The sequence below is a fragment of the Talpa occidentalis genome, unplaced genomic scaffold (assembly GCF_014898055.3).
Source record: "Talpa occidentalis isolate TD23 unplaced genomic scaffold, MPIMG_talOcc4v2.1 talOcc4.10, whole genome shotgun sequence".
In the NCBI taxonomy this organism is placed as follows: domain Eukaryota; kingdom Metazoa; phylum Chordata; class Mammalia; order Eulipotyphla; family Talpidae; genus Talpa; species Talpa occidentalis.
This window is the reverse complement of record NW_023600993.1, coordinates 94,448,798-94,463,370: the sequence shown is the minus strand read 5'-3', so window position 1 is coordinate 94,463,370 and position 14,573 is coordinate 94,448,798. Positions and strand designations below refer to the sequence as shown.

At 42.6% G+C, this 14,573-nt stretch overlaps 1 protein-coding gene across 2 annotated transcripts in view; it reads left to right on the top strand.

The window, feature by feature from the left end:
- Nucleotides 1-14,573, top strand: part of PTPRT (protein tyrosine phosphatase receptor type T) — a 917,718-nt gene that overhangs the window by 591,320 nt on the left and 311,825 nt on the right. For both annotated transcript variants that reach the window (XM_054697687.1, XM_054697683.1), the window contains exon 8: nucleotides 4,226-4,522. In XM_054697687.1, coding sequence (XP_054553662.1) covers nucleotides 4,226-4,522 — 297 coding nt within the window. The remainder of the gene's footprint in view (nucleotides 1-4,225; nucleotides 4,523-14,573) is intronic.

Below are 14,573 nucleotides of genomic sequence, written 5' to 3'. Positions count from 1 at the left end.
TCCTTCTCCCTTCACTCAACTCCCTCCCTCCCCACAGAGAGACCTCAGTCCTCATGTCCAAGCTTTGTCCACACCAGCCAGCCTTTGGTCACCCCTTGGGCCTAGGGCTACACTCATATAGAGTATGGTCTGACCTTGATAGGGGTTCATGAAGGCCCTGAAAGTGAGTTTTAGGGTCACTAAGGCAGGAGATTTTGGAGTGTAGGGCACCCGAATCTGGTCTGAAAGGGGAAGAGGGATCAGGTGGGCTCATGGGCCCACTGACCCTACCCTAGGGGAAGGAGTGTCTGCGGAAGATCAAAGTAGACTGTGATGTGCAGGACTCAGGTCTGCAGACCAGGGAGGAAGTGCTCCCGGAGCCCAAGCCACTCTGATTTTCCATGAGAGGATGACTTTCTGGCTTCCTGGACAGGCGCCTGCTCTCTTCCCACTATTTGCCATTTCACCGGCCTGTAGGCTGTTAAGAAGGCCATATGGATGAGACCTTATCTCGAGGCAGACACCACCAGCTCTAGGCTTGGACTTATTTACACAGAGGATGTAAATTCAACAAACCAATCTCCACTGCACACACAAGGCTTTCTCAGCAATTTCCAACTTGTTTGCACCAACCCAAATGTAAACCTGAGCCTTTCTCTGCTGTAGACAATTACCAGCGCGGAAGCTGTGCTTGGCAGCTGAGGGTTGGGGGTCAGATTAAAAGCATGAAAACTTCCATCACAGACTTTGAAGCCTAGTTCGTGCTGTGCCAGATTTCAGGTTGTTCTCTGGCTTGAATGCAAAAGTAGATATGTGCACCCTAAGACGAGGTAACATGCTGGGGGATGGAACAGGGACTGTGGAGTTGGGGGTATGGTGGGTTCAGCTCCCGAGAACAAGTCACCATCTGTTCCTCTCAGTTTGACAAACAGGAACTGGGCCCTGGACAGACCCTAGCCAGGAAACAAGCATGACTCTGTGCCTTGCAGCCTGGGAGGAGTGATGGATAAATGAGTAATTCCTAAGGCGTGACCAGTGCTGAGCAGGCTGGACAACTGTGCAAAGTGCCGCAGGAGCCCAGAACCGGGGACTCAGCCCCCAGTAAGTCACTTCCCCTCACTGGCCTTAACTTCCTCAGCCAGAGTATAGTTTCCAGCATGCAGGTGCCTAGCCCGGAGTCACTATTTAGGAAATAGCCAGTTTCCCTTTCTTGAATGAGAGCCTCCAACTTACAAAACATTTTCACCTACACGTGTCTGACCTACCAGACCACCAGAGGTCATCTTTTCTTTTGGACATAAACTGAGATTTCCTTGAACCTCTTAATATCCGAGCCTGGGGAACCCACAAAATTATCTGTCATGGTTTCAGCAATGCACACAGGCATATTTTCTGAGTCTCCTTTGCGTTCATTCTCTTTGTTTATGTTTTTTGACCCAAGGCATGCAGATCTCAGCTCTTTCTCGAACCCACAGGAAATCCTTTTTTTGTGTGTGGTATTTTGAGGATCTTGTTGAAGATCTAGGAGTTACAGGGAAAAGAGTTTTGTTGGGCTTCGCTCCACCCTGCCTGTTTCCCACATCGTCTCCTATCAGTCCCAGCTCCCAATGAATCCATTTTTATCTTCCTCTGAAAGTTTAGCACTGCTTGTCCCAAGACCCTGGGCATGCAGCTTCTCCTTCAAACAAGTGTCTTGAGGCATTTCTCCAAGAAAGACAATTCTCTCTAAGAGGAATACCCACTGTTAGGCAGAGGCAATTTTCTGTCTCTCTTTACAGTTCATTTTATACTCATTAGCAGCCCTCTGAGATTAGTGCAATAATTTCCACTTTATAGACAAGGAAATGGAGGCTTAGAGATGAAGTGCCCTTGGCCAAGGTCACCCTGCAAGTGAGCCAGAGTCTGGCTTCAGCGCCACTGTTCCCTATGGCCTGAGGACAGTCAGGCTTGTGCTGCTCAGGACCTCTCCCAAGGCCCTAACCCTCCCCACTGTAGTAGGGATTCCTTGGCTCAGAGGCAGGTTTGTAAGTTCCAGAACCTTTGAAAAGGCATCCCAGCCCATGCCTTCTTTAAGAGGAGGAAATGGAGGTGTTGATGGACACACCTCCCCAGGTGAGCCTTGGGAAAATTCTACAGCTGGGGACCAGGGCTGGGAAGACAGGCCCGTGGTCAGCTGAGCACTGGTTGTACCAGAAGGTCAAGCCATCTCTGCCTGACTATAGTTGAGAGTCCCCAGATTCCTCATGACCTTGATATGATTTGTGCTGCTGTCCATTTCCTGGTCACCACCCCTGGTGGTGTCATGAGGCAGAGAAAACATCAGGTGCAGGACCTGCATGACTTAACACTTTCAGCTGTGCCACGCACTGCGTGGTTTCATGCCAACATGCCATCACCTCCCTCTAGGGGAAGGCCAGCCGTGCTTCCTCACCGGTGAGGTTTATAGGGCATCTACTCAGCTGATAAAATACTGAGGCCCTCCTTTGTGGGTCTCTGGGCTGGTCATGGGTCAGAGGATGAGCAGAAAGCAGCTGTGTCCTCAAAGAGCTTTCATTCTGGAGGGCAGAGATGGTTTTTAAAAATGAGCTGTCATAGAGAAAATGATGAATATGTAAGGACGCAGTGACCCATAGGAGAATGAAAAAGTCACTGACTGCCCAGGGGAGGGAGACGGCACAAGAGAGCCGTGGGCAAGGCTGGCTCCCTTTCCCTGGGCTGTGTGCACAGCGCCCTCCCCGGCTCTCCCCAGCAGCCTGTGAGCAGGTCTGAGCTGGCTGGCCAGGCTCCCTTCCATGTCGGGAGAGCCTCTCAATGGAGGCTGCTTTGAAGTGTGTCCCTTGTTGAGATCTGGAACAATCCATGGACATTTTCCACATCAGGGCAGATCGGGCAGCTCAGTGGCATCAAGAGCCCCTCCACTGCTTATTGCCGCATCCACAAGGAAGCAGCCTTACCTGGAGAGATGACAGAATCTGTCATTTTACATAAGGATGCTACCCAGTACCGCTACTTATAAACTCTTCAAAATACAGAGCCTTATTATTTCTAGTACACTTCCTATTTCTGTAAAAGAAAGTTCCAGGTGCAACTCTAACTGCTCTGCAAACAACCTCCCATTCAACTCCCTCCTGCCTCCCGGTGAAGTTAGCTACTAATATTAGCGCCATTTTACAAAATGAAATAAGAAATAGGCCCAAAGAAATGATAACTTGGTAAAGTCCTTCAGGTCGTATTGGGCATAATACACTGACTTAGTGGCTGGCCTGTGCTAACCTACGCTAGCTAGAGATGCTGACCCAGAAGCAGGTCAACCCCCAGCAGATTTCTATGTAGAAAGTGTCTGAACCTTATTTAATGAGCTTCACAGGTGGGGGTTTAAAAATGTTTGTTGTAATCTGTTTTGTAAAAAGCATCTATTTAATCTGGATACAGTATAAACAGAATATTCATAATATACTAAGGCATAGCTCATGTGACCTGTGGGTGTCTGGGGAGAGAGAGACAGGTCTGGCCTGAGAAGGCGTGCTCACATCTGCTTGCGGATGTCCCTGGAAGGGCCTGTTGGAGAAAAGTGGAGAGAAGAGGACGGAGTGAGGGCCCTCAGAGGAGGCTGGGAATCAGTCCTGTTGTCAGTTAAAGGGGGCCAGGGGATCCAAGGCCAGGTCCATGGGTCACAGGGACCATTTGGACAGATGGGTGTGGTATGTCTAGCATGAGGCCTAGTCTCCAGCCCGTGCACCTTGGTGGTGGTGACTGAAGAGAGGGGCCAATTCCCCAAAAGGGAAAGGATGCAGCCTGATTGAATAGCAGGCACGTCGGAACCCCAGGACCTTTCTAAATAAGTCTCTCCCTAAAAAAAAAAAATTTAAAAAGTAAATAAAAAAATAAGTCTCTCCCTCCGGTGTTGCTGGGTGCTGTTGGTGGTCCCAAGATGACTTTTGCTGGTCCCTGATGCTGCTTTAAGAGTGTAACCATTTTGCATTTATTTCTGTGGATAATGTTTATTTGTGGCAAGTGATTCCATTTTTCCCTTTCATTTAGTTTTCTTCTAGATGCGTGTATTCCAGCCAGAAAAAGGTGTTTGGTTTAGTGACAAATAAAGCATAATTAAATGATCCTCTATGTGGTAAAAGCCACAAGGGCAGTGGTGGAGCAATGGAGATACGTGTAAAGACTCTCACCTGTGGGTTTTGGTGGCACCTGCCTGCCTTCCTGTCTCCTCAGAGAGCTTGCGTGTGTCTTGCAGACCCGGTGCACGGCCCACAGAACGTGGAGATAGTGGACATCCGGGCCCGGCAGCTGACCCTGCAGTGGGAGCCCTTCGGTTACGCGGTGACGCGCTGCCACAGCTACAACCTCACGGTGCAGTACCAGTACGTGTTCAACCAGCAGCAGTACGAGGCCGAGGAGGTGATCCAGACCTCTTCCCACTACACCCTGCGGGGCCTGCGCCCCTTCATGACCATCCGCCTGCGGCTGCTGCTGTCCAACCCCGAGGGCCGGATGGAGAGTGAGGAGCTGGTGGTGCAGACCGAGGAGGACGGTGAGCAAGGGGCCAAGTGAACTTGGGAGGGGGGAATGTTGGACCCACTCTGGGACCACACTTGTGATTTTTGAAGGTTTTATTTTTCCTGCATTTTTAGTCTCCCGCTGTGTATCTGCCTCTTTTCTAAGGTGGTGGATGAAGCACCACACAGGTTGTGCTTTGCACAACTCCAGGGGGCACTGTTTCCATAGACGAGGACAGCTCTGCCTGAGACACACTCAAGTCTGAGCTTTACACCCCCATCCCTCTTTTCATTTCTTATCACCTTCTATACCTAAGGTTTAAACACATGGAGATCTCCTGAAAGGGAGGTGTAGATGCTGTTGTTTATGTTGAGTTTAGAAGTCAAAAATTCTGGTTTCTGTGAGAATTAACCTCAGAAAATACATATAAAGAACTTAACACACACACTGAATGCATCCGGGACCACTGAATACCAGCTGAATGCCCTACAGGTTATCTCAAATCCAAAATATCCAAAAGCAAGCCCCTCTCTCCTCTTCTGTACTAACTTCTCTCCCTGTGGTCCTCATCTCAAGAGCTGCGTTTAGTAACTCAGAATAAGGGACCTGAAGTCAACCCAGGTAGCTTCATTTCTCCTGCCTTCACTCCTACAAGGTTCTGATGAACCTCCTTCCTGAAGTTTATCTTCCAACACACCACTTAACCTGAGACTCTAGGAGAACCTCCTGTACTTTCTAGAACACATTACCTTTGCTGCTTCTCTGTCCTAGCCCACGCAGTTTCTGCTGCCTGAAATGACCTCTTCTTCTGTGCTTATAGAACATACTCTGTTAATCTTTCACCTTTTTGCTCACTTGCTACTTCCTCCAGGAAGCTTTCCCTGATTGCCCCAAGCCAACTTGTGTATTTCTTCTCAGTTGCCCACTGCATTATGAGGAACTTCACTAACAAGATATTTTATTTGGGGGGAATATCCTCAAATAACAAGAGGAAAGAGCACCTGCCTCTTCTTCTCAACTTGTCCCCCCATTCTTATTTCCTGAATCCTTCTTTGTACTGGAAGTTTTATATATAACCTGACTGACCTCCTTTAAGTGCCTCCTCATAGCCACTCTTCACTCCCAACCCTGCAGACTATGCTTCTAGGTTGCAGCAGTGGGGTTCTTGGATCCCCTCCTTCCTGCATTGCAATACAGCTCTCATCTGTGGGCACAGCTCCCACTGGGTCAACCTCTCCAGGTGATCTGGTTTTCTGCTTCCCATGAACTATGTCCATCCAACCTCCAGCAGGGGTGTCAGACATTTCATCATGGCTTCTCTCTGTGGCCCAGGGCCCGTGGCCATGATTTTGGTTTTTACTAAAAATGCCAGATCTGTCCCTACATCTGTTACTTCAAATATATACAGCCCCTCTCTCCAGTGGTAGAATAAAGCTTTGTTTGAGAAGGCAGATTTGGCAAGCAAATAGGCCTGGGACAAGTTGTTTAACTTCTTTTTTTTTAAGATTTATTTATTTATTTATTTATGCAGACAAGAACTGGGGTACAGGCCAGAGGTGCAGGGTGTGAGAGGATTCACCAGAAACAGAGTGGGGAACAGAGCACGTGGATCTACTGAAATACACTGCTGAGGGGAGCAGTGGACAAGACAGGAGAGGTCTGCTGTGCCATGTGGGTAGCTCCCTGACCAAGGATTGAACTCATGTGCAATAGTTGTAGATAGCTTCATAGTGTTGATGCTTAACCCCTTGCGCCACCAGGGAGTCCCCAAGTTGTTTAACTTCTCAGAACCTTGGTTTCCTCATCTATAAAATAGTTTATAATAGTGCCTACCTTACAGATTTTTGTTCTCTTTAAAAGGATGCATTAAAAAATTGGAATATTTCTCAACAGATTTTAAGTTTTCAATAAATGTAGATACCATATTATATAGATACAACATTGACTAAGTATGTTTATAATATATATAATTATATAATATATATAATTATTGACTAAGATCCTCTAGCACAAGCAACCCAGCATCTACCCTAGGAAACCTCTTTGGAGCACTAGGCTTCCACTCTTAACTGTTTGTAGATAACATGACATAGACTCAAAGAGTGACAATATGGTCAGTGCCTTTTCTGAGAAGCAGCTAGAAAATGCAGGACTCAGAAGATGAGTGACAGGGTCTGACCAGGAGCAGCTCAGGAGCTTTGTTCTCAGGATGCTCTGGTTGCTTTGGGCTGCTTTGTAAGGATTGCCCACATGTACCCCAGCAAATCCCAAATCCCATCTTTAAGGCTTGTCTTGACCTAGCCCTTTCTTCTCCTCATTACTGGTGGGCGGGGTTTGGGGGGCTCAAAAAGTCTTTATCAATATGATGTGAGAGCAGCAATGCTTTGAAATTAAATTTTAATTAAACATCATTAATAAAATATCAGTTCTTACTCCAAGGAGCTGTGTGGACATTATCCTATTAAAAGCACTAACATACGAGACAGGGCTCCTCAGCCATGCAGCTGTTCCAAGCCCACACCTCAGGGCCTGCCTGCTGAAGGTGGGCCTCTCTGTGTGCCTGGGTGAGCTCTGTCCTCCCAAAGAAGAAGTAATACAGTTCCTGTGTCCTGGGGAACTTGTTCACCTCAAAACCAGCTGAGGAGGGAGTATGGCTCCAGTTGACAGAAACCCCCCTCAGGGAACCAAAAAACAACTCAGATTGAGCTGACTGGACTCCAGCTGTTTTTGTTCTTACTTCAGAACTATCTTCTGGGGAATTTGGAGAATATGTAATGTCAGCATCTCAGTGTCTTTAAGGGCCAGTGAAGTTAACTCACGCTGGTGAGAGAAGCTCATGGCCACAGCATCCTGTGGCTTCATCCGGGAAGCAGCTGGTGAGAGGAGACTAAACAGGTTCTTCTGTTTTCCCTTTCCCTCAAATCCCTTAGCTCAAATGTTGGCTTGGTTACTTACACAGCCAAGATCCCGACTGCCAATATCTAAGGCCTAGAAAACAGATGCAAACAATCCTGATGGTGATCTTCCTTTGGCTACCATTTACCAAGGGCTGCTCTGTGTTAGGCTCTGACAGGGATGTTCTAGAATATTCTACACTTATGCCCATGGTTCTTTTCTAAACTATTTCAAAGCTATAGAACAATTGAAAGATTATTACAAACCAGATCTATAAACCCTTCACCTTCATTAATACTAGTTAATATTTTTCTAGATTTTCTTTTTCATATCTATGTATGATACATATAATGTAAAAATAGCATATATTTAAAAAGCATATTTTATTGTTAACTACTTAAAAGAACATCAAGACAGCCAATCCCTGTACTCTTTACCATGCAAAACACTTAGGAGAATGATGTTCTCTTCCATACCCACCATGCCACTGAAATTTAGCATTTCTTTTAAAATAATCAAATAGACAGCCCACATTGATGATTCTAATAATGTTAAACTTGATTTTATCTGAAAAACCAGAATGCAAGACATTTTTGACAAAAGTGCTACCTGGATTGATGATATATTTTTCTCATTGTCTCATGTCACGAGGTACATAATGTCAGAGACCCTTTACTGGTGATGCACAGATAAGATGCCGGTCGCTTAGGTGGGGGACCACCCAACCCCTTTGTAATGCAGTCCCCTTTTCTTATTATAAATGAGCTCATCTATGCAGTAAGGCATTGAGGTCATGTCAGTATCCTGTTCTCCAAGAACTTTTCACCCAATGATGTCACCACCTCTTGATAATTCTTACCTGAGTCAATTATCACATTGGTCTTCACAAAAGAGTCATTTTTCAGGCTGCTTTTCCATCTGCACATATTAATTGGCATTCTTCTTTACATATCTTTGCTTTTCACCCCTTCCCCATTTTTAGTGTTCCTGTTGACTGGTAGATCATTTTTTTGGCTTCATGTATTAAAATTCATCACTATTATTCTCTTCAGTGCTCAAATTTTCTCAGTTAGAACTAGCAGAGTCTCTTCAAATGGCTCCAAGGTCCTTTAGACATGTCCTCATTAGTCTCCCTTGCTTCTTAGACTATCCTTGTAATGTCTCCACCCTGGACCTGAAATCAGCCAAGATTTCTGGTTTTCAGTGGGGACTAATATTTTGGCACTAAGATAGACATCTTAGGGGTGCTCAACACTATGCAATTGCCCTTAGGCCCTTCAAGGAGGTAGAACTGGGGAATATAATTACTGTGTTTTAAATCATAAGCTCATACTGGTTCAAATCCAGCATCTCAGGATTCGTCTGCACTTGTCCTCATTCCATTCTCCCACAGAAAGAAGCTGGGCTACCAATATCTGCATATTTTTTCACTTGCTCCATCCCACAGTACACATAAAATAGTTGCAGAGTTGTAGTACTAATCCCTCTAATAAACAAAAACCTAAGGACCTCCCTGGTGGCACAAGGGGGTAGGTCTCAGCACTATGAAGCTATCTGTAGCCACTGCACACGCATTCAATCCTTGGCCAGGGAGCTGACCCACATGGCGCGGCAGACCTCTCCTGACTCACCTGCTGCTCCCCTCAGCGGTGTATTTCAGTCAGTCTGCCTGTTCTGCTCCCCGCTCTCTTTCTCTCACCCCCTCCACTTCTGGCCTGCACCCCAGTTCTTGTATGCATAAATAAGTAAAATAAATATATTTTTTTAAAAAACAGAAAGCTAAGTTAGGTTGAAGGTATTCTTTTTAGCCCTTCTCCCTTTAAGCACTCAAAATACTGTCCAAAAGTTCGTTCATGTCTATGTATGGTTATAATATCAAGTTGATATCCAATTAGGTTCATTTCTTTCAATATTAAGGTTTTCCTTTTCCCTATCTTTTTAAATTTTATTGTTTTTAACATCAAAGGAGTTGCAGGTTCAAAAGTTAAAACTCTATAGAAAGACACATTGAGAGGAATATATGGCTATCATGTTTATCTCTTTCATGCAGTTTCATTCTGTACCTGAAATATAACCCTTTGTAGTCATTGAGTTTACTTTCCTATAGCTTGTTTTGCAGAAAGTAAACACTATTTTTCTGTTATTTCTTATATAAAATATCACATCATAGATATATTCTTTATCATACTTTCATTCATTAATACATCCTGGAAATCACTCCAGACCAGTTTGTAAAGATGTTTGCTATCCATATCCATAGCTATTTGGGTTGGGACTTCATCATGGGTATACCATGGCTTATTTAAGCAGAGTCCTTGGACAGTTATTTTGTTTCTATTATTTTCTACCATAAATAATACTGCAACAGGTAGCTTTCTGCATATGTTATTTGCTATTTGTGTAGATATATTTTCATGGTAAATTCCTAAAAAAACAAATACTACTATTTTTTCTGTTTTATAATAAGAAAATGGAGGCTCTCATATAATTTTTAATAGTTATATAAAAATTTAATTATTTAAAATGTGTAATAGCATGTAACATATATTAAATAACTGAGCTTGTACATGATTAATCACATAAAGTTCATGTTAATTTATTTAATATAATAATGATACTTGAATTGTAGGGAAGACTGACATCTCAGGAATGGGCACCTATGTTTTCAGTGCATTTTTAAAAATCTAAACATCTGATTTCTCAGGTTACTGGAAGTTAGAGGTGGATGCATATTGCTAAGGATAGGCATATTTATAGTAACAAGATATCACATATACAATCTAGAAAAGAGGAAAGTTAGAGGAAAAGTATAAACTTAGCAATGCAATCCAGAGTCTTTCAGTGGTTCTGAAGGCATCGTTTAATTAGAACACAGTAAGTTTTTAGATGTTCACAAAGATGAATTTAAGATATTATAAAGGGTAAAGAGAAATGCAATTATGGTTTTCATATGCCCACTATGAGCTAGGTATTGTGCTGTTATTCTTCAGTTTTACAATCAACAAATAATCGAGTGTAAATGTTGTTGTGTATGTAGTTATGTGGAAGAGAACTCTAAGACCTAAAGAGTTTAAGGAGTTTGGCCAATATTACCAAGTAACAAATAAATGGAAGGGCCAGCAAATAGATCCCAAAACTTTATTGTGATTTTTTTCCTTGAGTATCTTCATATAAAATCCTGTACTTGTCCAAAACCTCAGCAGCACCCTCTGTGCTTTTAGTTTTTTTTCTGAAGCACTTATCATCTACAACACTCAGTGTATGTGTGTATATATCTGTATACATACATGTGCGTACACATGTTGTGTATATGTGTATATGTGTGTATACACACATGTTTATTATCTAGCTGGAACAATTACATCTTTGTTGAAGGAATGAATGATTGACTATTTGACATCACATGCCTCTTTCCCAATGTCACAGGGTCCTTTTTATTTGAGTTGTTTAAAGAGATGAGACTATGTATAAAAATACTTTACCTATAGACAAAGCCAACCATACTGTCTTGCTGGAGCTTGTCATTAGTCTCTCTTTCCACCTTTGAGTTCAGCAATATCACATTCATTTGTTGAAATGGGCCACAATAGGGATATTTACACCATGGAAATTGACAAATACATTGGTGTTTTGTTTCACTTTCTTTTCCTGGATAGCTAGTTGTGAAACATTTACTAACATGCCCCTGTAAAGTTCCATTTGAAAGATAAATTTGATGTCTTCAGATGTAAAAATTTATACAGTAGGAAAAAAATCTTCCAACAAGACTGGAATATGTAATTAGATCGAAATTGTCTACATCGGTCTTGTCTCCAAAAGATTTACTTGCAGTCTAATGTAATGTGACCTCTAAAACCATTTTCAAATTATTTTGATTTTTCTTAAGTTACTTCTGTTGAATCAAAAGACCCAGTTTTATCAAAATAATGAAAGTCTGATTCATTGAAAAGGACTTCTTGACCTATGGACTTGGTAGTGTGACAAAAACTGCCCTTGACCTAGGCTCAGACGTCCTTGCTTTGCTGCTAACAGGTGTATGATAACCTGTCAGTCTTTTAGAACCCACATGTCTACCAGATGATGAAAAAAGGGGTGATTCACAAATGAATAATAACCAATAAATGTTTTACCTAGAATGGAGAGAACAAAAAATATGGCCAAGACAAGATAAACTAGAAAGGAAACTTGTGTTAACTGTTCAGGGCTTTGTGCTTTAGCATAAGTTGACTTGTCACTTCTCACAACTACCATCAACTGCCACCATCACCGACCCTACTTTGTAGATATGAAAATGGAGGGAGGGCCTCCCCTGGTGGCACAGCAGTTGAGCACTGGGCTGTGAGGCTGCCCACAGCTTCTGCAGCGCCGGTTTGTTCCCCGGCCGCTGGCGAGGGTCCCATTAAAAAAAAAAGAAAAAGAAAAAAGAAAAAAAAATGAAAATGGAGGGAAGAAAAGAGGAGAAGAGAAAACTTCTCGTGGTAACACTCTGTCCTCCTTTATGTTGAAATGAAAATTTCCCCTTAAATTACCACCTGACTTTAAGGCACAAGAAAACATCTGGTTTAATTACAGTGAATTTATATGAACCTACTGACAAGAAGCATGGTTAAAATTAGCAATTTTAGTGTGCTTTTTTTTTAAGAGAATGAAATTATAAAGTAATTAACCTTTGTTGTAGAACTCTGTCAAAAGGATGGAAAGTCCCATGCTGTTAGATAGAAGAAGAAATGAAATTGTGGAAAGGGACTATGTGGATTCATTAAAGAATTATAAAGAAGAATGGAAGGGTAATGTGACACAGAATTAGGAGATAAGACAAAAAAAGGAATCTTACCCCAATAAATCATTTCACAATGAGAGAGAGTAAAACAAAAAAGACCCAATTGAATCAAAAGAATGAAAGTCTGGTTCATTGAAAAGGACTTCTTGACCTATGGAGTTGGTAGTGTGGTAAAAACTGTCCTTGACCTGGCCTCAGATGTCCTTGCTTTGCTGCTAATAGATGTGTGACATCCTGCCAGTCTTTCTGAACCCACAAATCTACCAGATGATGAAGAAAGGGGTGATTCAGAAAATGCATTGAAGACAGGGGATCTGGGCTTCATCCAGGCTCCGTTCATTACTTTATTATGCAATCTCTGTTAAATTATTTGCTTTCTGTACACTCTGGTGTCCCCATCTGTAAAACAGGGATGACAGTGCCACCAGCCTCTGTCAGGTGTACTACATAATCTCTAAATGCAAATTACTTAACTTACTGTGCCAAGAGCTGTATGAAATGGTGTGTGGCCAGTATCTGACATGGCCAACAACTTTTTAATAAAGGCTGAAAAAAAAGGTAGGAAAAAAAAAACATTCAGGGATCTGTGCAAGATTTCTGCTAGTCATAGGCAAGAGTCCATTTTAAAATAACCTGTAATACTTCTGTAATCTCCATTCACTCTGACCATATGAGTGAATGGATAGGGCAGTGTTCCAATAAAATAGTATTTACAAAACAAGCAGCTGGTTGAATTTGGCCAAAGGCATAGTTTGCTAACTCTTGATTCACACTCATTCCCCTAATTATTTCCTCTAGTCTCATAACTTTAAAATCCATCCATATGCTGATAATTTCCCCAATTGATGTATCCAGACCAGACCTCTCCCCTGCCCTCCAGAGTCTACTATCCGACTGCCTACTCAGCCTGTCCATCTGGATCACTAATCAGCCTCTGGAATTAAACATGTCCAGCGCTAACCTCCTGATCATCCTCCAGCCACAGCTACTCACTCTTCCCAGTTTTTTCTGTCTTCCCAGTTATTTTGGTGTTTCAAATGCTTTCATTCCTCACTTCTATTGCATTTTGCGTCCCTGAATTGCACAACTGCAGGCAACAGGCTTCACCTGTGTTCCCTGTGATTGGCCCCCACTTCCTTTGTGCAAGGCAACAGCCCTGCTGAGTCCCCATATTCCCCATTGGCACATTCTCTTGGTTCACCCTTCAGTATACAGCAAGACTGTCACCATTTCTTTTAGCCTTGATTGCTTGTTCTTTTGTTCTAGGCACCCTGGTCTCTAGTCTGTTAATTGAAGTGGTTTCCTAAATGGTCTGTTTGCCATAGCCCCATACCCTTTTCTCAGTAAAGCAGCCAGAATGATCATTGTAAATGAGGCAAATCACATCATCGCCCCTCTGCTCAGAACCCTCCAATATTGTCTCATGCCACTGAAATTTAAAGTCCAAGTCCTTCAAGTGGCTCACAAGGTCCCATGTGAACTGAACTTCCACTTCTGGTTGCCTCTCTGACCTCACCTCTTTCTATTTCTGCTTTATTACACTGTTCTCCTCAAGTATGTCAGCTGTGCCTCTGCCTCAGGACCTTTGCATGTGCCATCCCTCTAACTGGGATGATCTCCCAGATAAACAGTTCCTTCACATCCTCCAAGTCCTTGCTCCAAGTCAAAAGTAGCCTTTCAGGGAGCTCTTTCTCACTGAACTATTAACAATTGGAAGCTTCCAAAACCACATTCCTTATTCCTTTTACCTGTTTCGTGTATCTCCTTAGTGTTTATCATTTGACACAATGCATATTTCACTATGTATTTTATCATCTGTCTTCTCCCACTAGAATACACACTATAAAGATAATGATTTATTTTTCTGTTTTGCTTACTGGTACTTATAAGCACTTAGAAGAGTACCAAGTAGATAATAGGCACACAATAAAATGCTATTGAATGAATGAAACCTGGATCCTCAGAGAGAAAATAGATTCTTAAATTATTTACCATAGAAATCAGAGGATTGAAGAAAACTATTTAATATATTCAGAAAGCAGTGAAAAGATATGGCTTCTGTGACTAGTAATATAACATTATTCAGAAAGAATAGATAGAGGTGAGGACATAAAGGAGAATAATAATGATCATAACTAATTCTGCAAGAAGTCAAGTTTATGATCTCCAGGATACCCTAGAATAGTTCTGAATAGTCCTTCCCCTGATGGGACCAGGGGAAGGAGCAAGGATACAGAGTAATGACTTCATGCCAGGCACTTTGCTAAACCCTTAATTTATCTTAATATGTTGAATCCCCACATTACCTATAAATGGGTATGATTTTACCCCATTTTAATTTTTTAAAGATTGATTTATTTATGCATACAAGAACTGGGGTACGGGCCAGAGGTGTGTGTTGGGGGAGAGG